This window comes from Mus caroli, chromosome 10 (genome assembly GCF_900094665.2).
Source record: "Mus caroli chromosome 10, CAROLI_EIJ_v1.1, whole genome shotgun sequence".
NCBI classification, from domain to species: Eukaryota; Metazoa; Chordata; class Mammalia; order Rodentia; family Muridae; genus Mus; species Mus caroli.
In genome coordinates, this window is record NC_034579.1 from 81087447 (window position 1) to 81114107 (window position 26661).

Consider the following 26661-nt stretch of genomic DNA (forward strand, 5'->3'; position numbering starts at 1 on the left):
TATAAATTCAGGTCTTCGTGCTTGCATAGTATCTTAGTTAGGGTTTTATTGCTGTGAACAGACTCCATGATCAAGGCAACTCTTATAAAGGACAACATTTAATTGGAGCTGGCTTACAGGTTCAGAGGTTCAGTCTATTATCATCAAGATGGGAGTAGGACAACATGTAGGCAGAAATGGCCCAGGAGGAGCTGAGAGTACTATATATTGATTGGAAGGCTGATAGGAGAAGACTGGCAAAGCCCACCCCCACAGTGACACACTTTCTCCAATGAGGCCACGCCTATTCCAACAAGGACAAACCTAATAGTATCACTCCCCGTGGGCCAAGTATTCAAACACATGCATCTGTGGGGGCCAAACCAATACCCACAGCAAGCACTTTATTTGGTAAATAATTTCCACACCATTACTTTTGATATGTAAAATGATAGCATAATTTCCCAACATGGAAACATGTTTGTAATTAAATTTTTAAAAAAGTATAATTTTAAAAGTAACCTCATTTGGAAACTCACAGATTTGGGGGTGTGTGTAGGGACTACTATAGCAATCATCTTAATTCTTGAACAGAGTAACAGTGCCTTGTGTCTTACTCAGAAAAAATAATGAACACAGTAATCAAATGCTCAGGCTATTGAGCCAATGTGCTTTTTGTTGATGTTTTGGTTTTGAAACAAGGTCTCACCAGGTCTCACTTGGATGGTCTGGACTTCCTCTTTAGACCTGGCTGACTTCAAATTCAGAAACCTGCCTGCCTCTGTCTCTTGCGGACTGGAATTAAGGACATGTTGCCACCATTGTCTAGCTTAGGCTATTGCTCTTTCAATTGCATTTTGTCATGAAAGAAGTTTAGAAATGAAACAGTTTATATGGATCTGCACTGGGCTGAGAGCTTTCTGTGGTTTAACAACTCTTTTGGTGTTGTGGGAAGAAGTAGTGCCAAAAGAGTGTGCCCTGGGTGTGAAGGCACTGATGTTTTCTTCGGGTATGGAGAGGTTGTCTTCATGAGTCTATAGGAGAGCCTTGTGGTCCAATCATATTAAACGAAGGTATAGCTTTCCTCCCTTAAAGGCAGGCATTGTCACCTTTGTATACAGTAGTGTGTCTGAGTCATGACAAATGGCTGCTTTGTTTGTGGCTACTTCATTCTTCATTCACTCACATTCATGGCCGACATCAGGGACTGTCCCATGAACCTCAACATGGTCCTCAAATTCTTCATGTAAAAATTGGTGTCCCAACATTTTGATGATCTGTTCACTGAGACAAACCTTGTTTGCTTTCCTTGCTTGAGAACAGGCTCCATGGTTATTAGAGCTGGTGTGGTGGTTTTGATGAACTCAGGGATGTGGACCTGTCCCTAAGAGATGAAATGACCATCTCCAGGCAACACCCAAAGAGAGGAAGTGGGGTCTGATGAGGTGAACAGGGAGAGTGGTAACCTTCATACTGAGAGTGCCCATCAGAGAGACGAGCAGCTCATTTCCTTGTCTTTTCTTTCCACAGTTAGTTCCTGAGTGCCTAGTAAATGGCAGGAGTATGAAGCAGAGTTGGTACATGCCTTCACCAAACTTTCATCCTTGTGAGGGGAATTAAACTTAGGCGCGGCCATGTATATTACAAATTATACTAATTGAATAAAGGTAAATCGGAGAAAGGAGTCAGGAGACATGGTAAAGGATGCCATTTTGCATTGAAGTTGGCACTATGCCTTGTTTCAGAAGTTAACTGTCAGATCAACTAAGAGGAAGAAAAAGAGGTGATTGTATTCAGCCTTCCTCCAAGTTATGCCTCTCTCTATGAGATCTGTGTTGATGATCTATACCCTTTCTTCTTCTCTCTAAATAATTTTCTTTAACATTTCTAGCAGGAGAGTGCCTTTGAGAAAGAATCCCACCAAGTGTTTTGTGACCATTGCCGCTCTCAGAAATTCTGAATTTATCCTTTAATGTTAGAGAATTTTTTTCCCCTGGATATGAAACTATGTGTTTATTTTTGTCTTTCAACACTTTGAATATTTTATTTTGCCTTCTTAATTATGTGACTTCTGATTTCTGTTGTGAATTTCATAGAATTTTAATTAACAATTGAGAATACTCTATATATTATATGTAAATGATGCTTTGAAATATGTATAATTAGGGATCAGCTCAATCATGCTAATGACCTTACATATTATTTTCTATTTTCAAGATATGAACATAAATCTATTTTTGTAGTGATGTTTGAAACAGATTGTTATTAAATATTCTTACTATAGCATATCATATGTCTCTTTCTGTGATTCTTTTCCTGGATCTCCTTTAAGGTAGCATTTTCTCTTCCTTGGTCTTTCAAGGTTTTCTCTTTATGGCTCAGTGTGTGAAGTGCTTTTCTTTGCAAGCATGAAGACCTGTGTTTGATACTCAGAATCCATACAAAAATTCTGAGTGCAGCGACATTCCCTTGTAATTCCAGCAGTGGGAAGGCAGACATTTAGATCAGAGCCCTGAGACTTGCAGCCAGTTTAACCAATTCCCCAAGTTTCCCAAGGCAGTGAGAGACCTTGTCAAAAAACCCAAACCAAACCAACCAACCAACCAAACAAACAAACAAAAACCCCCACAAAAAAACCAAGGTAGACGGTACCTTAGGAATGATACCTGAAGTTAACATCTGGTCTATACACACAAACACATACACATGTGCATAGTCACATGCACCTGCATGAACAGGCATGCATGCATGTGTATATACATGTTTACACATTATTTTAACTCTTTGTGTTTGACTTTTTGCAGTTTGAGAATGATGGCCTTGGGTGTGCCATTCCAGCTCATGCTTTTCATTAATCTTGCTTGGCATTCTTGTAGATGCTGTGATCTGTTGTCTGTTATTTCTATCACCTACTGTGCAACCTCCAGACTCCTCCCTGGCCCCCTGGGCTCACTTTATCTCTGCCTTTGGGGCTGCTTTCAGTGGTCAGAATGGCATCTTATTCTCTTCAGAGTAAGCAAACCCCTTTCAGACTCCTGATCTTTTGAGATGAAATGCCACCTAGGAATCTTGCTCTCAACCCTGTGGGTCTTCCTTGATACTATTTTCTGTTTAAAACTATTTAGTGGTGCTGTTTTTCTTACCCATAATATACAGTAATTATAATCATCATGAGGATAAGAACTACATTTATACTTACACCAAGTATAAAGTAAGGCACATAGTAGGTTTTTAACAAGCATTTTTGAATGAATGTTTGATAGGAGGAAACAAAAGCATATAGGTTTATCCTCTATTCATACCTAAATGATACATATATAATGAGCTTGGGAGAATTAATTGCCTTGGTGTTTTAGGTCAGTGCTTCTGGCAGTCTTTCATAACATAAGCATGGCAGAGTTAGAAACACTGTTGGGTGACAAGATCAACTGGGGAAGCAAGGATGCAGGGAAGTTCTGAGGAACGGCTGTATGAAGCGATGAAGGAGTACTTTCTGGATCTGAAAATGCCCAAAGACATAGAAATTAACACGATTGTCTTCTTGTTGAGCTGAAAGTAAATACACTAGCTTGCTCTACATGGTGAGTTCCTGGCTATCTTGGCCTCTTCTCACCCAACCTCCCCAAAAGAATATACCAGAATCTACTATGATTTATCACAATAACTTTGCAACTCAAAGAAAATAAGAAGTTGCTTTGGTAAAATGCTTTCAGCTTTTAGGTTTATTTTTATTGTGCCTTTAAATCTCCTGTCTGACAGAATATTATTTAACATGAAGTTAGTAGCAGATAGCAGATCTATAATGCAAAATAAGAAACTGAGTTCCTTGTGAGGTAAAATGACTGGCACAATTTCAGTATATCACCATTATTACCACCACCAACAAAACACAAGTATCAATAGTCTATAGATTCCTATACCAGGAGCCTGCAAGCATGGTTTGAAGAGGGATCTCGTATAAGTCATGTATAGATTCATGTCCTAGTGCTGCCAGTTTTATTCACTGACCATCATATGAAAATGGTGATTTTTGATTCCCTGTGTTAGACATAGTGCAGGCAGCATTTCTTATGGCTAGAGCTGGGCTAGTAGGGTGTTGTTTAGTTTGTGGTCAGTGCCCAGTATTTCTTAGCTGCTGTCATTATAGGCATTTTGTGTATTGTAAATTAGCAAAACAAAACTACCTGGGTCCTGCTTTCAGCTCGGCTAGTCATATGGTCAAGATGATTATTTTTACTTGGCTTCAGTCTCTTAGTAAAATTAGTAAGCCATAGAGGTTTAGGGAGGCTCAGGTGAGATTATTGTTATGAAAACATGTAAAATGTAACACTTGATTTATAAAGAGTATATATGCTGGATTCTGATACAGTGTCTGGATGTAGAAAGACTTGAAGAGAAATTACTTTTCAGCTCATTTTCAAGTTTATATTGCTGAGTAAAACACAGTAGCCTTTGGAAACCCATATAATTTACACAGATCAAGGACTCTTTATACTAATAATAAGACTTCATCACAATGGGGCCTCACAGCACAGATACCTGGGTCCCATCCACTGGGTTTGCCAATAGTAGGATACGAACCATATTTTTTAAAAAAACATGTCCAATATGTTGTTGCCTAATATATATTGCCTAGTATACAGCCAATGTTTAAAAAGACTGAATTAGATTTTGGTGTGTAACCTACCAAGAAGTGCTGGATTTCGAGCCACTGGCTCTGGAATAAAGCTTAAATTTTGTTACTAGCTAAGAAGGAAAATTAAGAAAAAAATATTGAAAGCCATTGAAGATTTCAGAAGAATTTTGAGAAGTTGCTCTCTCTATTTAAGACCAAGATGACCAGTAGTTCTCTTAGCCCAGGTGAATGTGACCATGTTATCACTGATGATACTAGAAACTGATTCAAGAATCTGTAAAATTAAAAATCTAGTTTGATATACTTTAATTCATTCTAGCATAAATCAACTGATAAATTTTGTCTTCAATAATTTCTTATATTAGACTGTATAAATATTCATCATAGGAATAATATCTAATCCATCACAGATGCTTAAAATATTGGTTAAATAACTAAATTAATAACCAGAATGACTATCCATTTTAATGTCACACATACTGCTTTTATTACCTAATATCTTACAAAATGCAAAGTTAATTGCTTTTCTGAGAAGCAGTAGAATATTTGTTGCAGTGTTGTAAAAGTTTAGATCTCCAAAATATTTACAGCATTGGAGGTTGAAGGTGGTTAGTCTCAGATAACATTTAAATTATCTTTATCTCCAACTACTTAGATGTGAATGGAAATTCAGTGTATTTCAAGTGGTTTAGACCTTCCATCCTATCTACAATATTTGAACAACAGAACAAGGATGGATTGATACCATTAGTTATAGTGGTATTCACCTTTTGGACCAAGAGACCCAAAACTGAAGCTTACAAGTTTGAAAGGTGTATGCATATTTTTTCAACCTTCTTTAATAAATGTTCAACCTCCCCTCTAGCCCATCACCCATCAGAGGTATTGGAAGAGAAAAGTTTTTAGGACATAGGGGAAGTTTAGAAATAGTTTTTTGGTGGGGTGTCCGATCTTGTCAGGATATCAGCAGTTCAGTCCAGTAGCCAACACAAATATGAATCAGCAGCTGCAGTCCAGTCCTCTTGGAAATCACCATATACAAACCAGCAAGGACATTTCAATCCTGAAGAAGCCTGCAAGGCCAACCAGCCCAAGGCCTCAGAAGTGGCAAGAAACAGCAGGAACCTCAGAAGCGGTCCTTTGGTGAATTTCTCTCAATAATATCACTACAAGCAGTGCTCAGCAAAGCAATGTAAGGCAAACCAATACACATTGTTAGTGAAGAACAGTAAGGCAAGCAAAACAAACAAATGCTTGAGTTCCTACTGCTTGTGGAGTCATATTTATATTCCTTCTGAACATCATGCATCCTTTCATGTGTCCGCTATAATAAAACATCCCATCACTTGTGTTTGCCTCAGGAAAACATTCTTTTATGTGCCTGCTTTAGCAAAACATCCTTTCACGTGTGTGCCCAGCAAAACATCATTTGACGTAGCTGAGTTTCCAAAGAAACCAGAATTTTCCACTTTGGAAAGATTATAAATGTTTCTCTGAATTTTGAAAAGTTTAAAAAGAAATTGTCTACCATGTCAAACTATGAAGTTTAAGATGAAAGAACAAAACAATGAAAATGAAAATCAGATATTCAAGTTAATGTGGAGGTAGACCAGATATCTAGATCTAAGACTATCTGTGAACTGAGAATACAAATGCAGTCTTATAGATACAAGATGAATATTTAAAATATTCTGTTCTAAGGTATAGATATTATAGGAGGAAGTAAATGATTGTGCCACTTGTAGGTCTGACTATGTGACAGAGACTAACTGGTGGCTTGTGCTCTTTCAGAGAGTACTTGTGCCATGCGAATTCCACACTACGTAATTAGAAGACTAAAAAATACCAAACTTAAAAATCAGAAGATTTTACAGTCTTAAAAATTATTCTCAGCCGGGCGTAGTGGCGCACGCCTTTAATCCCAGCACTTGGGAGGCAGAGGCAGACAGATTTCTGAGTTCAAGGCCAGCCTGATCTACAAAGTGAGTTCCCGGACAGCCAGGGCTATACAGAGAAACCCTGTCTCAAAACAAACAAACAAACAAACAAACAAACAAACAAATAAATATAAAAATAAATAAATGAATCTCTCTAAAATGTTTTAAATCTGTATTTTTTTCTTGGCAATAAAAGGATTGGAAGGACTCTGATCCCTTCAAATGGGACAGATAGCCTAAGAATAAGCCCACTTGAATGGGATTCCAGATTACTTTCTGTGATTATCTCTCACTGTACATAGTTGTAGTTTTGGCAGAATATGGCAGTTAGTATGGCCAGTATCCTCTTGGTCACTTTTGATTCAACACAGTTTATGTCTGGTACTCTGGCCCAGCTCCTCTACATGGTACAACTCAAGTCATTCGACCAGAGCTTCCCCTTCCACAGTGATTTGAGATTCTTCTCTTTTCCATCTCCAAAATCCAAACATTTTGGTTTTAGGTGGAAGAGTTGTTGGTAATTACTTTAGGATAATGTGTGCAAATTTAAGCTATAATGTATGCAATTGTTTGGGGGATATTGTAGCAAATTACCACAAACTGAGAAGGTTAAAACAAGAGACTTTATTTTCTCTCTTTGGAGAGCAAGACTCAAAAAGTGTTGTCTGCAGTTTCTGGGGGAAAATTTGTTTCAGTGCTTGTTTTGCTTTTGATAGAAATTCTTGGCATTCCTTTATTAGTTGGAGCATCTCTTCATCTCTCCCATCCATGGTGTTCCTCTCTATCTGTGTCTCTATCGCTCTTCTCTTAAGGGCACCAGTCATATTGAACTGAAGATTATCCCAGTGACCTAAACTTTATTTTCATCTGTAAAAACCCTATTTTCAAATAAGGGCAGATTCACAGCTACTCAATTTCAGGATTTGAATAAACCTTCTAAAGGACACAATTGACTGCATAAATAAGTAGGCCATTTGGTCATACGATCTCTCACAGGTTCAATAGCTTTCTGCAAGATCCCCTTCAGTTTTCAAAACTACACTGTTTAGCACCCAACTCAAGGAGATTCTTAAGCCCTGGAAATTTCTCTTTCTCTGTACTACCTACCTCCTCATTGAAAATTTCATTTTATGTCACCGTTATATGAAAAGATTTCACTAAATATATCTGCAGTAGGAGTGCTAAACTGTTTTAACTCTCTGAATTTTAATTTTGTCTAATTAAAGATTCATAGAGGTTCGGTCATTCGAATTGTTGATTTTTGTTTATTTTCTTCAAATTTTGTTGTTCACATTGTGTGCTTTATATCCTTATGTTTTAGTTATTCTTTCATATAATATCAATTTTATGATGTAATAGTGTTGATATTTAATATTTGTTTTCTACATGCCAACTATACTTCACTATGCACACCATGTAACCTTGTTCTTTATAATAGTCTCAAAAGGTAGGTGCAATTCTTCATATTTTAGAAATGAGAATCTGAGGTATTGTAAAATTAAAGAGAAATTTCTGGACTCCTGAGCTGTGAATTACAGAAAGCTCTGATTCATGCCTCGCCCTAAGGTGTGGCACCTTCACTGACTTTTACTAGTATTCTAAGAAGAGAATAACAGATCTTAAAAATAAGCCAACATTTATGTTTTTGTTTACATAAAACATGTAGAGGAGCTGGGCCAGAATACCAGAATCACAAGAAGCTTGAATTTAGTAATTAGATACAAACAAATAAGCTTTGTCCATTCTCATACTAAATATTTCCTATTTATAATCCTAAAATCACACACACACACACACTTGCATACATGCACACAAATACACCCCACTCCACATATAGACCAGACATACACACATGTACACACACACACTCATACATGGAGACATACACACAGACATAAGCATGCATACCATCATACATTCCACACACATTTACAAAAGCATAAAGACACAATCACATACATACTTTCATACATGCAATGACACACACATATACAAACATGCACATACAATATACACACTCACTGGCACACAAATACACACACACATAGACACACAGAGACACCACACACACATACACTCAGACACAGGCACATAAATTTACACACACCACACATGCATATACCCATTATACATAAACACATATACACAGTCACACATATATACATGCACACTCACATGCATATGCACAACCCTATACTGTTCATCTGGTTGCAAACTCCAGAGACTTATTACTCTTTTTCTCCATCTATAACTTGCCCACTACTTCTGGCTAAGATATCAGAATTGTTTCTTAGCTATTTCTTTAAGCCATCTTCTCCTTAGCTTCTTCTCCAAGGCACCACTGTCTGTGACAAGGAAAGTTGACATTGTCCTAGCTGAATCCATGCCTATCTTTGACTGTTGGAGGCTTACGTTTAATCTCTCCTTGGCCTGGAACTTGCCAAGCAGCCTAGAATGACTGGCCACTAAGCCCCAGAGACCCACTTATCTCTGATTCCATGACATTGGAATTACCAATGTGCCATGTATGTATGTATGTATGTATGAATGTATGCATTTATCTTTGGCTCCTAATCCCTGTCTCCATCTTTACAGGGCTTCACCTGTCTATGTCTCCATGAAGCACATGCTCTCTCTCGTGTGTCTCAGCTTTCTAATATTGAGAAACAAAATGAAGCCCCATTCAGCATGGCTTCATCTTTAATTACATTTTTAAAAACTTTATTTCCTACCAAGACTACATGTGTAGATACTGAAAGTACAAGGTATAAGTATTGCAAATCAGAGTTTCAATACAGTGTATGTGTGTGTGCGTGTGCGTGTGACTTATAGGCTTTGAGATAGTGTTATGACTACAAAATGGAGATAATAATACTCTCAGCTAGCTATGGCTCTTTCAAGGACTAAGTGGTAACTATATTCAAGGCTCATATAGGATTTGCTACATAGCTCAGACTTAAAGTCTTCACAGCCATTTGTTTCTCTCCACATTCTTCCCAGCTTTTTTTCTTCCCACACCCCAGTTCCTTTTACGGTCATTTACGCTTGCTCAGGTTTGAAACACAAAACTCTTGATATCTGGATCCATCCTTCCTTCCATTAATCTAGAAGTTGATTTTTGAAGTGATGCTTTCAAACTAATGTATTTCCCTTTTACAGGATCTATAGGAACTCATAGTCCAATGACAGGTAAAAGACTACTTTGCGTTCACCAGTACACAATCCCCAAGTCTCCTGCGAGCACCATTTCCCTCGATGAAGAAATTGGTGGAGAAGCCTGTCCTTCCCTGTCATCATCCAGTGAAATGGAGGAAGATGATCTGCTCTTTACAATCAATGAAGAGCAGAAGCCACCCAGACGACTATCCAATCAGACCTGGATCAGCCCATTTCTGGAAATGCAAGCTGCCAATAAGCTTCTTAAAAGATCACAGTCAGTGAATACCATTTCTCTGGAAGCTGCAGGTAGACATATCCCACTTCAGAACCATCCCTTGGCCAACTCCAAGGGAGATTCTGGTAGGTATCACATTGTGGTTTCTAACTTTTCTTCTCTCAGCTTGTCACTTTCTAGGTTTTAACTTCAATAAAAACTGATTATTGAATCAGTGGTAAGCCTTACTATTCTAGAAGTGTGCTAAGGGCTGTATCAGTTTGACTTAGACTACGTGTTGACGAGCATGACATTCAAGTGTCTACTGTTGACAAGTTATTGATACTTAAGGTGTTACACTGGACAGTGGCAGTGACATCACTCTAACCTCATATATGTTGGCTGCTATCACGCACTACACTCTATGCTGAGCCTTTTAGGTCCATTTACATAGCATTTAGACAGCTACTCTCCCCACTTTATAGAAATAAAGGAGCTGTGAATGAATAGGATAGGGTAATATGTATGAAAATTGGCTGTTTCAACTTCAGCTGCAAAAGTAGGAGAAATGGTTAAAAGTAAGGGAACAGAGTGGGGAGACAGTTCAGTGGCTAAGGTGTTTGAAAGACCTGAGTTTACATCTCTAGAACTCATGTACGCTGGGCACATAAGCATATGTCTATAATCCCAGAGCTTCAAACGTGAGAACGGGAGGTGGGGGAAATGTGAGAATTCTCGGAAGTTTGTTGTCAAGCCATCTGAGCATACACAGTGGTGAAGGACAACAGAAAGTACAGAGGCTGTCTCAAACCAGGTGAAAGGTGAGGGCTTAAACCTGAAGTTGTCCTCTGACCTCCACACTCATGCTGGTGTGTGCACAAGTCTCTGTTTGCATACTCACACACACGTGTGTTTACCCATGCACACATATGGTAGGCACACATGCCTACAAGCATACACGGGTACATGCACATGCAAAGGTTTTAAAAAACTTAATGACTAGATATAAAGAAATGGAACATAAGGAAGGGGTTTGGGAACTGAAGATCAAGTCTCAGCTCTCTCTCTCATGGCAATTCTGCAGCCACGATACAGTTCCATGAATGTTCCTTGAGCTTGGTCTCTTTGTCTGTAAATCAAGGATAAGGAGCGCTGTGAAGAGTGCTGTGAAGGATTGATGTCCCAGTGTAGGGGAATGCCAGGGTGGTGAGGTGGGAGTGGGTGGGCGAGTGGGTGGGGGAACACCCTCATAGAAGCAGCGGGAGGAGGCTGGGATAGAGGGTTTTCAGAGGGGAAAGTGGGAAAGTGGGTAGCATTTGAAATGTAAATAAATCAAATATTCAATAAAATAAATGAGTAAAAAGAAGAGTGTTTGTAATTAGAGGGTTCATTAAAAAAAAGTTCCTTAAACCCTTAAGAGACTATGTGATGTTGGTGGTGTTTATGAGTCTGATGTTCAAACTGGAGAGGAAGTGTGAGGAAAGCTGTAGGAGCTACTATGTAGAAGGGAGGATTGGGTTGATGTTACATAGCTTTCTTGTGATGGAGGGTTTTTAAATTTGGGGGATGGGGTGGGGCCAGGGGGAGATTTCACTCTAGGTGCTAAGACAGGTTCTGTAAGATGGTCTGCTGATACCGAGTCTGAGTTTCTTTCATGTCTGGGATGCTGGACCCAAAAAATGGAATGAAGAGTATGTGAGCTGGTGAACACTTTTTAAAAAAAATGTATGTGTGTGTACGTGTGTATACATACCCGTGTGTGTGTGTGTGTGTGTGTGTCTGTGCAAGCGTGTGAAGGCCAGAGGACAGCCTCATATCTCATCCTAAGGGGTCTGCCTCCTTTTGAGACAACATTCATTGGCTGGATCTCACTCATTAGGTTAGACTGGCTGACCAGAGAGTCCCAGGCTTCCTCCGATCTCCACCCCCCTAACTCTGGGACTGCAAATGCCTGTTCCTACACTGGGTGTTTTTTATATGAGCTCTGGCGAATCTAATGCTTGTGAGGCAAGCGTATTATCAACTGAACCATCTCCCCAATCTGGTTAACAACTTTTGAGTCTTGATCTGTGTAAGGCAATGCACCAGTGTAGACATGCACCTTCATACGATCCCTCTACTGAGACAATGTTATTCTCATAGTTTAGAAACAGACTTGGAGGTCTGTTGGGGTTCTGTTACTGTAGGGTTGACATCATGATTCAAGTTTCTCACATGACCCCCAGGTCAGAACATCCTTAAGCACTTCCTATGATCACAACGCTTAACCCTTTGCCATGGTCTTTCCTCAAATATTTAACGAGTTTAATTTTCCATGGACAAGTCTTTAGTGGATTATGACACACTTGGTTTTTCCTAATCTCTTCCGTTCCTTTGTTTTTCTTCTTTGGAATAATCAACAGATTGATTAAGACTTTCAAACTTAATTATTCATGAGTTGGCATCCTTCACCTCACTTCCCTCCCAGAAACAGAATATAAGCTGTCTATGCGCAGAAATGCAGCTCGCTCTATTCTTTCCTGTATCCCTAATGTCTTAGATATTGTTGGGCGCCTTACCCGATTCTCCTCTGTTAGCCAATGAGTAAATGAATGAACAAATTTAGTTTCATCAGCCATCAAGTGACATAGATAGTAAAAGCTCCATGTTCCCAGTGAGAACAAAGAAGCACAGGCAACCTCATGGTCCAGGACTGGACTCTGATGCCTGGATTGTGCAAGACTATCTCAGACTACACCTGCTGCTTGTCAAATGCATCATCATGGTTACTGGAGTGTTCCAAAGGAAAGAATGCCTGGTTTTTCAGCTTAGAAGATAGAAGATAGGACAGGATACTCTGCCTATGTCATGTCCTATTATGCTATGCTCCAGAATTTCAGTAGAACTTTTATGCACTAAATATGGTAAATAATTAAATGGCTCATCTGTGAGGGCTGAAAGTCCACACTCATAGATGTTATTAGGTTTTGGCACAGCACTAGAAATTTGTAAATGACATTCCATTTTTATGCTCAGGAATAATTCTTGCTTCGGGTCGGTCAGATTCACTAAACTCTTCGTCTACTTGTCAGGCTTATTAAGTACACAGTGGAAAACACTCAGTGCCTCTTAGGTACAAAGCAATGTGGTGGACATGGAATTTAATTCCTTAGAGATACAGTAGCTTCTCAGCACGCTGTGTTAGGAAGAAACTATTACACATTCCAATTTTATACATTTTGAAAATAATTCTGTGTTCATTTCAAATATTCTAGCAATTTTCTGGTTACTGAAAAGCCTATAGAGACTTGCAGAGAATGATTTAAAGCATGTACATTTTCTTAATTTATTACTAAAGGAATAGACTTCTAATGTGTGTGGTTAATATGTAGAATTTCTCAAATAAAAAAACATAGTACTATATGCAAATAATACAGATAGAATGTATAACAATGTAGGTATGATTGAGCAAAGAAAAAAATTAAACCTGATATCAATGTCAGTGGGAGAGAGTGTTGATGGGTAGATTCAGCTTCAGGGTAATCTATTTTTTGTTTTCATTTTTCATCTGGTTTTATAACTTCTAATAAAATCGACCAACTAACTTTTGGATTTGTTTTTCAGATCGTTAGTTGTCAGTCTGAGGGGGGCCATTGATCTTTTCTAGCATACCTAACATGATTCAATAACTTTTCTCTTTACAAACTTCCGAAAGTCAGAAGACGGCGTCCCACTTTCTTCGTTATCTTGGAAGATTTGAACAGGTTCCTTTGAAACACTGATCTCCCACTCCGGATCCTGTTTCTGGTGCCAGCAAAAGGAAATTCAGCATTTGAATTATGTCACAGGATAGCCAGAGATTCTCTTTTCTCTCTCTCCATCCCAGCTGCTGCCCTGTGATCCTTGTCCAAAGGCTGGAGTTCTACTGTTGCTCTGCTTTTTCTTCCAGGTCCTGCGATGAGACCTTTTACTGCCATTGGCCTCTGCAGAAGTGTCAGTCAGAGCTACCCTTCCCAGCCGATCAGCTGTAAGACTTCCGAAACTGTGCAGGAGGATAAAGCTACAGCCTCGGGATCTCCAACACAAACAGATTCCCTAACCGTGTGCGGAAGTGCATTAGGAAGAGGCGCAGTTGCCATAACACCAGAGACGACCCTCAAGCATCCTCATCTCCCCACCGAACGGAGGCCAAAGGCAGTTATCTCTTTGCCCGCCCGTGTGGTCAAAGAGCCCCTGCCTCTGCTCGTGGGCTCGTCTACCCGTTTATTTTCCAAGAAGTTAATGAAGGCTTGCTCCTCAGTGGCCCCGCGCCCACCCCAGGATTTCCATAAGGCTTGTTCACAGAGTCTTTCGAAGCCCGTGGTGAATACTCACACAAACTGCTGAGAAGGAATTGTTCTGCGAGCTCTGCCCATCTTCCAATCAATGCCTGCCCAGAACAACAGAAAGGGCCTCAGATGTATTGGTTTCCACAGAACCATTGTTACGCTTTGTAAAGCATTTTTGAACCTAATAAATAATGTCAAAAGTCTCTATCGCCGCCAAAAAATGTTCTTTTTGAAGCATTTGTAATAGTATTTTTGTTCTGCAGTGTCTCCCACTGTTACAAAGAATTTGCGCTGCACAATGCACCGCGTGCCACTTTGCAGTGTGGCCTGCTGGGATCGGAAGGTCGGGCTTTTGTTTTGCTGTTACAGGTAGACGGTTTCACTTGCCAGCCTAGGCTTAGGGCTAAGGATATTTTCTAACGGCCTTCGGGATTTCTACATGAACGTTTGGAAAACCTAATTGAATGCCTGTAATATAATAGTTAACACGAAATTCGATTGCTTCTGATGTGCCTAGGGAAATTCTTTAGGCTATATGAAGGGTTTTGTGTCAGAAACCTGAAGCCAGATCCTAGCTGGTGGCTTTGAAACACTTGGAAGTAAGTTTAATGTGTTTGTTTGTTTGTTTGTTTGTTTGTTGTTTGTTTGTTTGTTTTAAAGGAGAAGATTCCAAAGTTTCTGATTTGTAATAGGGAAGTCTGGCTTCTTAAAGAACGTACTATCAAACTGGCCATTCTAAACAACATATTTAAAACATTTTGGGTTTACTCACATGGCTGATTTGAATCACAATATAGTGTCTGTTAGCTTTATCAGTGATTTTATGAGGTGACAATTGATAGTTTTAATATTCATGGAGAAACAGGAAGCAATGGGATCAACATGAAGTCTGTCTACTACAGTCTTCCAGTTTCCCCACAGGCTTAGATGTGGGAAGTTTGATGCATGGGGGTTATAAAGATTTAATATTTTACTTAATTTAATATTTTACTTTAATATTTTCCCTTTAGTTCAATGTCATATAAATACCTACATGCAGGTAATGGTGTGGCTACATTTGAGACATTGCACCCTGTGTTCAAATTTTAAGTCTCAGAATTTGTTTTTTAAAGATTGAGTTATTTTTATCTTACGCTTATAAGTTTTTGCCTGCATGCATGCGTATGTTCTATAGGCGTGCTTGTTACCCATAGAGTCAGAAGAGGTCATGGGATCCCCTGGAACTGAATTGCTGGTGTTGGGAGGTGAAATCAGGTCCTCTGCATAGAGCAGCTTGGGCGCTCTTAACTGCTGAGCCATTTCTTCATCTCCCAAAGTCTTAGAATTTCAAAAGGAGTGAGGTACTATTGTTTTTTGAAAATGGCATTACATTTAGGGATATGTTCAGTTCCCCTGAAAATTATTTAATTTTTTAAAACTAGCAGTTTTTTGACACCCGAGAAACTTTGAAAAAGTGGTAAACCAAACTCTAAAGCTTTCAGGTTAATGCAGTTCTTAAGGTGAGTCTTCTTATTACTTGTTATTCATTTGGTTTACTCTGGAGAACGTGCAGGTCGTCAGTGTTGATTGAATATTCTGGGTATCTGGTCATCAAAGTTCATGGGACCACTGTAAGTTCAACCTCACGCCCGTCAGTTGGGGAGCATTGTGTAGACAAACTGAGGGGTTTCTATGAATTTTTGATTCTAAGATATTCTAACAAGTGATTCCATTATGAATTAGCATGCAGTGTTTCCAAGGCAGGAGAACATTGTCTAAGGAGATTCAAAATCAATGAACTAAAATTCTTAATAGCTGATGCTAAAACAGAAACTTAATTTAACATGTTAGATGGACTCCCTACCTATAGAGGTACAAATAGGTGAATTTATCTAAAAATTCAATGCAGGAAAAGCAGTTCTGTCCAGAATTGAGAAAATCATACAGGCAACAGATACAAATATGTATACATAACAGTCTGAAGCAGCTTCCCAAATCTTTTCCATGGAGTATTAGATGTGGAATGAGGTGGAGCATCTGTAGCCAAGTCTATGAGGGGCAGCTCACTGTGATTCCTCTCAGAGGGCCACACAAACATATTAGATCTATTTCACAACAAAATTACAGTTTATTAAAACTGTATTTAACTTAGTGCACCTCATCTTTATTTATCAGAGACCCTTGGAATGTGTACAAGTGTTTTGGTATGTTTGTTTGATCTGAGACAGGGTTTCTCTGGGTAGCCATGGCTGTCTCAGAACTCACTATGTAGACCAGGCTGTCCTCAAACTCACAGAGATCCTCCTGTCTCTGCCTCCCAAATGCTAGGATTAAAGGTGTGCACCACCATACCCAGCCTGTATGTATATTTTTAAAATAGTATAAATTAACATCTGCTAACACTAGTGCCTTGTCAAATACATATGAATCAATATTTGAGAAAATGCTGAAAACTCTAAGCATGGTTTATGGTAGGAAGTTCTTTCAAATAAATAAAGAATCAGAGATCACCAAGAAACACTTCAAGAAGCCATATTTGCTTGAATAGTGAATGAGATGTCTCTGTTTACTTGCTGTTTTTGAGTACATGCATTCCGGAGAACACTTAATTAGTCCAACTCTGAACATACTGATGGATGGGAAGTACCTCTAACCCTGACTGTCACAGGCATGGGCTTTTATGTCAAAACTAGTACAGGAATTTAGACACAAAGATAATAGATACAGAGCTCTTTCCCATTAGTCTGCAAAACAGTGCTGAATTACTCATTTGTAACCCAATGTTAAGAAATACATAATATGTCCTCACATACAACCCAAGTAGGGAGGACAAGAATGAGGTCTCATACACTATGACAAAGGTTCAGACTTGTAGCTTGCTCTTCTTCTACAGGGATATGTAATTTCATTTACAGCACATTTATTACTACATACTATAAGACTTTTCTTTTCGAGACAGGGTTTCTCTGTGTAGCCCTGGCTGTCCTGGACCTCACTCTGTAGACCAGGCTGGCCTCGAATTCAGAAATCTGCCTGCCTCTGCCTCCCAAGTGCTGGGATTAAAGGCACGGGTCACCACCGCCCAGCTACTATAAGACTTATAATCAATATGAAATGTCATTCTTCATGAAAAAATAGTTACCTGAAAACTACATTTTAAAGGATGATATTGATGGACATAAAGTACTGGTACATTAGGGGAAGGAAATGATATTTGAGAGAAACTTTGATGATGAATGTTCCTAAATCAGGAATTATTCTGTAATGTATCAAGTGAATAAAAAGAAACAACTTATAGGGTTAGCTTTTATTGCATATTGGGTCTGTTCTCAGCACTTGATGTTCACTAATAATTCATTCATTTCTTACAATGACTTCATGAAGTAATTTCTTTTGTCTCCATTTCACAGATAAGGATGCTTTATTTTTAATGGTAAGAACTTTATACATCTATAAAAACGACCTCCAAACTATAAAATTCTATCATATATATTACTAAGGCTAGTATATTTACATGTATGGGATGTGTATACATTCTACCAGTATCTATAATGAAAATTGTATTCCATGCTATTTATCCATAGTGGAGGGAAGGAGCAGGTAACTGTGGGCTGACAATCTGTAATTCACTTGTCTTAGTTAGGCTTTCTATTGATGGGCTGTGAACACCATGGCTCAGGAGCAGGTTGGGGAGGAAAGTGTTTATTTGGCTTACAGATCGTAGTCCATCATTGGAGGAAGTCAGGACAGGAACTCAAGTAGGGCTGGAACCTGGAGGCAGGAGCTGATGCAGAAGGCATGGAAGATGCTGTCTTGCTTTCCATGCCTTTGTTCACCCTGCTTTCTTATAAAACCCAGGTCTACCAGCCTAGGGATGGTATCGCCTACAATGGGCTGGGCCCTACCCCATTGATCACTAACTGAGAAAATTCCTTAGAGATGGATCTCATGTAGGCATTTCCTCAACTGAGGCTTCTTTCTCTCTGATGATTATAGCTTGTGCCAAGTTGATACACAAAACCAGCCAGCACAGATAAGTTATTGTTAACCTTCATCAGAGCACCAGGAGGGAAGCAGTAGGTTACGATTTACCAACCAGGAACTGCAACAAAGTGTGTGGCTTCTGGTTGTTTCTCTCACCCACACTCACAAACACCACACTGCAATACCATCTGTAAATTAAGTTCCATATTCCACAAAAGTGACTAACTGTTCACCTAGAACCTTTAGAGCATTTATTTACTTTTATATCTTTTAAGAATGGCTTCTGCTCTATATCCCATGTTGCCTGGAACTCATGATTCCAGGCACACACATGACACACATGACTCTCCTGTGTCCGGCTCTTGAATGTTGGGTTTGCGCTGAACTTCCAGTTTAGAAAACTTCATCTTAAAGCGTGGCAGTTGGGGGCTGGAGAGATGGCTCAGTGGTTAAGAGCCCTGACTGCTCTTCCAGAGATTCTGAGTTCAATTCCCAGCAACCACATGGTGGCTCACAACCATCTGTAAGGGATCCGATGCCCTCTCTTCTGGTGTGTCTGAAGACAGCTACACTGTACTCATATACATAAAACAAATAAATAATTCTTTTAAAAAACAGCAGCATTGGCATTCCCCAGGTTGATCTTTTAGCTGAATTCTCTAGAAACAGTTGACATTTCACACAGAAGAGAAAGAAAAAGATACATTTAAAATTTTTATTTTTATCTTAGGTGTGTGGAATTTTCCTGCACATATGCCTCCTGAGCACTGGAGGACTGCTTCATAACTCTTAGGTGTGGGACACCACTTTTACACAGTCCAAGGTCTCTGAAATATGGCCATCTTCGAAATACGGTCATCTTCCTCTGCTCTTTTACATTGCCCAAGTTCCTTTGAACCCATCCCTAGGCCCTCACTTCTTTCTCTTTCCAATCCCCCTCCTGAATGTTCCTTCCTCAGAGAGTCATTCTGATTTTGTAACTTAGTAACTCTGGGATCAACCCCGAAGATTTAGTTGCATTTCACGGTGGACTTCATCTGGATTGCTTAGGTGTAGATTGTCGAAGAGGGGGGATCTAAATTTAAAAATATTGTGAATATATTTACAATTAAAGTGGAATTTCAGTTTGACTACAATGTGACATCTCAGTGTTCGTTTAGAAAGTTTTTTGGAATATTTTATGAACTTGTGACAATAATTCTAACCATCTTATATATCAGGCTCTTAAGCAGTGCTGGTCACTATTCTGATTCTCTTACTGTAATGCCACTGCTCCATCCCAGACTTATTGTCTGTCTTTATAAATCTTAAAATGTTTTTATGTATAAGGGTGTTTGTCTCTGTGTGGGCCTGTGCATCATATGTGTGTCTGGTACCCAAAAAGGGTATTGGATCTGGAGCCTTAGATAGTCGTGAGCTGCCATGTGAGTACTGGGAATTAAAACTAGGTCCTCTGGAAGAGCAGCCGCAGCCAGTGATCTGAATCACCTACTCATCTTCCAGGTCTTTGTTGCTTATTTTCATGGCTAAAGAGAAACATCTAAAGGCAGATGAACATCTTAGAAGGTAAAGTTCAGAAGCATATACGCATGATACGTTATTTCACCAATTTTAAAAATTCAATTATTTTGTTTTTAATTTGAGAGAAGTTCGTTTTGAAAGCCAGAGTTATTTTCCACTTTTCTTCCCACCCCCTTTACCCAGGAAGTCACTGAAATTAGAGAGGTTGAGTTACTTCTCCGGAGTCACACATGAGGTACAGGCAGAGTCAGCCCACAAACCTCTTCAGTCTGACTCATATCTCCCTTGCTGCTGTTCCCTGCATCAGCAGTCCTCCAGTCTCTAGGTTTCTAGAAATTGCACAGAAGAAGAACTACTGACTAAGAGTGCTCTCCTCCAGCTGCTCCAGTCATCCGATTAAATGCTACACACATTTCCCAAAGCACATCCAGAAAACATAATTTTCAGAGGCAAGGTCTCACCAGTTCAGGTTCACGAGGATCTCACCCTTCGTAGCCTGGAGTGAATTTGTGGCAATCCTTTGTGTCAACCACCCACGTGCTGAAATCATCACTATGCCTAGCCAGAAAGTATTAATCTTCAGAATATAAATTCCTATATAAAGTGAGCATTTCTTATATGTTTTATAAAATCCACTTTTTAAAAAGTGTGTGTTTGGATGTTTGGAATAGCAAAAGCTATCTATAAACTGTCTATTAACTGATACCTCCCCTTTGAACTCTTCTTTAGGGTGAAATAAAAAAAAATCAGCATTGCATGTTAGTTCCCTCCTTCCCATACCTCTAGGCTAAAGTTGAATTCTTTGAGATCAAGATGTATGTGTGTGTGTGTGTGTGTCTTTAACAATGTTCTCTTCACATGTCCGTGCATAGGCTCAACAATTGCTTGTTGACCCATTTTAACCTCTTTTGAGCGTCATCTTCAAAGTGTAACTGTCCTTGACAATGAAGGAGACCTTCCTATTGTCTGGTCCTTCCAGGCAATCTTTAGCGTGGAGCTCAATGGCTTTCAGATGGAGGGGTTGGCAAGAGGAAGGAGACAAAGTAAGCTCTTGTTCCTGAGTGACTTCTCTGAGGTTCCCCTTTCTCTCTTCGAATGGAGCGTTTCTATAGAAGATGACGGACGTTTTGACAGGTGCAATATGCTTTGAACTGTCGTGGCCGATAATTCTTTTGTCTTGGCGTTTCCTGGCAGAATGGTACATCTTTGGATGCTGATATGCGTATTGTTTGCTATTCATTTAGTGAGCTGAAGCCTTCCTTCTTGCCTTTTCTCCACCTCTCTCTTTAGGCCCTTTGCACGCATGTCACTAACCCAGATGGCAGGGTCAGCATTAGCTCAGAGCACACTCCCCCCACCTCCCTGCTCCATCTCCTTTTTTAAAAAAACATGGAAATCATTTTCTTCATAGTTTCCTCATTATTCTTCTTTTAAATGGAGTAAAAGAAAGGGAAATTACCTGAGCATGTGAAAAGGGCAAACATTACATATGGCCCAGTCATTGATGGTCGTAACCACCATTTGCATATTGGGGCAATCCTTTACAGTATTATGTAATCCTTTACATATCCACAGATGGGGTTATTTTTATAAAAATGAACTCATACTATAATACTGTTCTATGAGCTCATTTTCCTCTCTCACAATGGACTGTGATAGATGCATTTTATATAGCTTATTATTTTTAATTCACTATACTTACGGATATAAATTCCTAATTATGGAGTTTGCTGGTTAAAATAAATTTAGTAACTTTTGTCCTGATCCAGACCAGTTTCTAAGCATTTGATCCAAAGTAATTTCTTATTTGTAGAAATTAAGAAATGGTGCTGCTACTTAGAAAAGATGTAGCCCAACTCATGATTCTACACAGGGATTCTAAATTCAGTCTTCTGCACTCTCATTTAGATGAGCTTGAGCTACACACAGAGTTCTTCTGCTTTGCTATAAATGTGGGCAAGTTTTTAATCTAAACAAATTGAGGACTGGTCTTTGGGGACTAGAACCGGGAGTCTCCCAGGTACCTATTGATAACATGAACAGTACTGCTGTTCATGTCTGCGATGATACAGTAGTAATGCTTTAATACTGCTTAATTCATTTTTCTGGTTGGCATTTTGCATATTTCTCTTAAATGTAGTTACCTGCCAGCACAATGTTCCCAGAACAACTAGAGGGAATGGTCAGAATAAGTACAGAATAAAGAGGTTGTGTTTATAAAGTGAAATAAATAAAAACAGCTTTACTCTTCCCGCAGGCAATGCTGCTCCTCTTTTTGGCTGTATGTTTTGCTGTTCCATAGTACTAAGAAAATTCTAGAGTCTCCTTAAGAATGAACTAATAGGGAATTTGGGATTAGGGGCTTCTGAGAGAAGAAGGTGAGGAGTTGAGACATTTATCTCCCCTTGAGAGCTCCGTAAACTCCATTACTTGGGCTAGACTTATTGTTACGGAGAAGTCAAAGGGTGGACAGGATCCTAACTAGATCTGACGCGCTGAGCTCTGATTTGTAGGGCATCTGAAAAGACAACATTGTGCACAGTGTAAAACAACATAAAGCAATGATCAGTGGCTTGCACTAAAAAAAGATTAAATTGGAAAGTTTACTGAAGGCGACAGATAAGGAAATACTTCAAGTTAGTGCCCAGTTTGCTCTCTGAGAGGTACACCCTCAACATGTCCTGTTTTCTTGGTCATGGCCTCCACGCCCTCCCCACATCTCTGGTGTCCTGTGCTCAGGTTTCTACTTTGCTGTACTCAGAAAGTCTCCACAGGTTGAAAGGAAGCCGCAATAAGAAGAAAAGACAATGTCGTTGATGATCTCTCCTAAACTGCAAAGTCACACACTACTGTGCTGTAAAGCTGGGAGACGTGGTGGTGGGGGCCCTGCAGGTTGTGTGATCGGGTGACCTCTAACTGGGCTTCGTGACTCTGCCTAGTAACAATTGATTAATGCTGTGCGGTAACTGGGAGAGCAGAGCCCATTGGCTCCCCCGAGTTTGAAGACGTCCTCATTATCTTGGGCTTTTCACCGCTGCCTTTAGGAAATTTTACTCACAAATTAGGTTGAACAAAGTCTTAAAGAAAATTATTTTCGGTATTTGGTCATGAGGGAGCAGAAGGCTGGATGGTCATTTGCTGCATTGAGAAAGGGGAGAGGGGCAAGCCGCTGGGCTGTGGCTCCTGGTTTCCTACCTAGGGCTGCATTTCCAAAAGAGGCCATGGAAGAACAAAAGTTTCTCACTTGAGTGACAGGGTGGCCTCCTCATTTTCCCCTCTCCCTGAGGTGTATGGGGGAGGAGGAGGAAGAAGTTGAGAATTTCCAACATTTCACCAGGTTTTGAGGTTCAGCGTCTCTTGACCGTCTTGTGTTTGTGTCAGTGTCTCATGCTTCTCTTATCTCTGTTGTCCTCTGAAATGAACAGACCCTAGTTTATTTAGAGTAGGTGTTTATTTGTGTGGGTGTAAAAACATACTTTCATCTCTTCATTTCCTTGTAGGTAGAGAAGCTGTGTAGACCTGTTTGCATTTAACAGGATATAAACAGACTCGACCTGTGGTAGAGCTGGGCATGCCCGCCATTTATTTATGCCTCTTAGTAGCAGGAACAGGCTCCTAAAGGTGGGATGATTGGTGACTGAACATGCTGAGTGTCGGCACTCCTTTCTATGACTTTGTATCAATATGAAGATTATTATCAGGAAGGTGCTTGCTAACCAAACTTTGTGTGTCTTTGTTTCCAAACTTGGGCCAAGTCTTAAGGATAAAACTCACCCAGATAATGGCTACAGTAGATTAGCAATCTGAGCAATGTCCTTTCATTCATTGTTCTTCTGGGATGCTCTACTTGGGTGCATGGGTGGAGGTTACTTCTATCATTTGTCCTTGGCAAGATTCTGCTCATCCAAGTTCTTTCTCACCCCAGCCTTACCATAGTGGTGTCTCCCCCCAAGCTGCTGCCAGCTCTTTGAGGTGTTTTCCTGCTCTTAAGTATTAGAAAGGTCTTTTCCAAAGCTACCTTTTGTTTGGGTTCTGAACATTGTTTCAAGTTACTCAGTCCCTGGGAGCCAGTGCTTCTCAACCTGTTGGTTCCAGCCCCACAGGGGTCCCATATCAGATAACCTTGCATATCATTATGATTCATAACGGTAGCAAAATCACAGTTATGAAGTCTCAGCAGGACAATTTTGTGGTTGGGGGTCTCTGCAACAGGAGGAACTATATTAAAGGGTTACAGCGTTAGGAAGGTTGAGAACCACCCAGAGTCTCAATTCTAGACCTGAAAGAAGGCAGCCTACTCCTGAGCTCAACCACTTATGCCATCACAGAGGAAACATCCTCTGCGCAGTGAAAATGTGTCAGTGGAACAGGAAGGAGGATGGTGAACAAAGACATTGCCTGTTGCCTTATGATTGGTGCTAGAATAACAGAGAAAAATGGACGTATTCAGGAAGGTCCAAAGAAATCAGAGAGTAAGAAGGGTATGTCGGTGTGAGCCCTGGCTGGTCCAAGACACTAGAGAGGAAGACAATTGCTTAAGGCTTATGTCTTCAGAAAGATCCCAAGTAGGGTGAGCCCTCGCAGAGATGAACTTGTGCAACCTAGTGAAGGCATGTGAAGACCAGGAGACCTTGCTCAAAGTTTGTATTTCTTCTTGACTGTGATGAAAAGCATGAAGGATTTTAAACCATTACATTTGTATCGGGAATTTAGAAAACAGGGCAGATATAGAATAGAAGCAGGAATTCAATTAAAAAAACAAACAAGTGCTCGCTTCGTCAGCACATATACTAAAATTGGAATGATAAAGAGAAGATTAGCATGGCCCCTGCGCAAGGATGACACGCAAATTCGTGAAGTGTTCCATATTTTAAACAAACAAACAAACAAACCAACCAACCCTGCAGCTGTGGTCCAGGGAAATAGTGTAGAAAATTGAAGTAAGACATCAGTTGCAGAAATGGGCAAAAGGGATCCTTTGAGCCAGTATGAGAATTTATTCCTTCCTAGTTTTTTTTTCTGATCTCTGGCTGACTGATTCAACTCAGCTGTTCTGGCTCAGACTCCTGTCCAAGTTTACTGACTCGATCTGGCTTCTCCTGGATGGCTGTTTGTCCTCATACTAACATTGGCAATCTGATCTAACCTTGCTCCTCGTTCTCTGAATCTTTCTGTCTTCACCTGTGTCTGAATTGTTCTCTCTTCAACCTGTCTCTGTACCACTGTCCCAATAAAATTGCATCCTCGTTTTTATCTCTCTGCAGCTTTCCTTTCAGTTGGTCATATCCTTTTCTGTCACAATGCCATTCAATTAGACATCATTTTTAGACATAGCTGCCTCCTTCTACAAACTAACTTTATTGGCATTAAAACTAACATCATTGATTGGGATTAAAGGTGTGTGCTAAGGGCTGAGCTACACCACAACTAGAAACAGGCTTTTTTTCTCCTCCTTCTCCCCCCCCCCTCCTCCTCCTCCTCNTNTNNTCNTNNTTCTTCTTCTTCTTCTTCTTCTTCTTCTTCTTCTTCTTCTTCTTCTTCTTCTTCTTCTTCTTCTTCTTCTTCTTCTTCTTCTTCTTCTTCTTCTTCTTCAGAAATAACAGTCTCAAGGGGCACAGTGTGATCAAATATCCTGTAACACCCAACCACAAAATGATTCTCATTGCTATCTCATAACTGCAATTTTGCTACTGTTATGAATTGTAATGTAAATATTTGTGTTTTCTGGTGGTCTTAGGTGACCCCTGTGCAAAGGTTGATGGATCCACAGGGCATCATGGCTTGCAGGTTGAGAGCCACTGGTCCTTGTGGATATCACTCCAGCTACTTTTCCACGTCCAATTCTGCCATACAAAGCTGCTCTGTATATGCTCTCCCTTGGCATTACAAATATACATTTCTGTTCCCACCCTCCTCCCAGGACACATTCTGCTTTTATGAGGATAAGGTCTTTATTTTTGTTCTAATATTTCAATGTATTCCTTTTAAAATTGTTTTTTGTTTTGTTTTGTTTTTTTGCTACGTGTATGGGTGTTTCGCCTCCATGCATGCATGTCTGCATAATATGTACATTGCCTGAGGAGGTCAGAAGAGCATGTAGGATACCTTGGGACTGGAGTCACACAAGGTTTTCAACCATTATGTGGGTGTTACTAGGTCTACTAGAAGAACAGCCCATACTCTTAACCACTGAGCCATCTCATGTTGGAGGATTTTCTTTGACGCTAATGTTTAATTAGGTTACAGTTGAATTTATTCAAGTTATGGAATCACATAATTCTAAAAAAATTATGTGTATAGGTGTTTTACCTACATATATGTCTGTTATTGTGTGTGTACCTGGTGCCCATGGAGGCCAGAAAAAGGCATTGGATACCCTGGGACTATGTACAAAAGGGTTGGAAATTCTTTTGTGGGTGTTGGGGATTGAATTCCAGTCCAGTAGAAGAGCAGCCAGTGCCCTTAACCTTTGGACCATCTCTCTAGCCCAGTCACAGAATTCCTAGTGGTCATTAAACTATTTAAGAATCCTGATTTTAAGTAACCAGAGATTGCGTTCTGATTAATACAATAAATAAAGAAAAAAGAGTTTCTCGATTCATATAAGTCAGTGATTGTCAGTATTCCCTTTTTTCAGTTTTTTTATGAGATATTTTCTTCATTTACATTTTAAATTTTATCCCGAAAGTCCCCTATCCCTCTCCCCTCTCCCCCCTCCCCCCGAGCCCTGCTCCCCTACCCACCGACTCCCACTTCTTGACCCTGGCGTTCCCCTGTACTGGGGCATATAAAGTTTGCAATACCAAGGGGCCTCTCTTCTCAATGATGGCCGACTAGGCCAACTTCTACTACATATGCAGCTAGAGACACGAGCTCTGGGGGTACTGGTTAGTTCATATTGTTGTTCCACCTATAGGGTTGCAGACCCCTTCAGTTCCTTGGATA

General features: G+C 39.9%; 1 protein-coding gene and 1 non-coding gene across 6 annotated transcripts in view; both read left to right on the forward strand.

The window, feature by feature from the left end:
- The window catches only part of C10H12orf42 (chromosome 10 C12orf42 homolog), a 157876-nt gene extending 143429 nt beyond the window's left edge, over window positions 1–14447 (forward strand). For 3 of the 5 annotated variants that reach the window (XM_021174791.2, XM_021174792.1, XM_021174794.1), the window contains 2 exons: window positions 9712–10071; window positions 13854–14439. In XM_021174791.2, coding sequence (XP_021030450.1) covers window positions 9712–10071; window positions 13854–14290 — 797 coding nt within the window. In that variant the 3' untranslated portion in view covers window positions 14291–14439. Of the gene's footprint in view, window positions 1–9711; window positions 10072–13853 lie in introns of all 5 variants that reach the window. The other 2 variants (XM_021174793.2, XM_021174795.2) reach the window with 2 other exon arrangements.
- Window positions 14448–24482: 10035 nt separating this feature from the next.
- LOC115032284 lies at window positions 24483–24589 on the forward strand. The gene has a single exon (XR_003837924.1). It is a non-coding gene; the product is annotated as a U6 spliceosomal RNA (small nuclear RNA).
- The last annotated feature ends 2072 nt before the right edge of the window (window positions 24590–26661 follow it).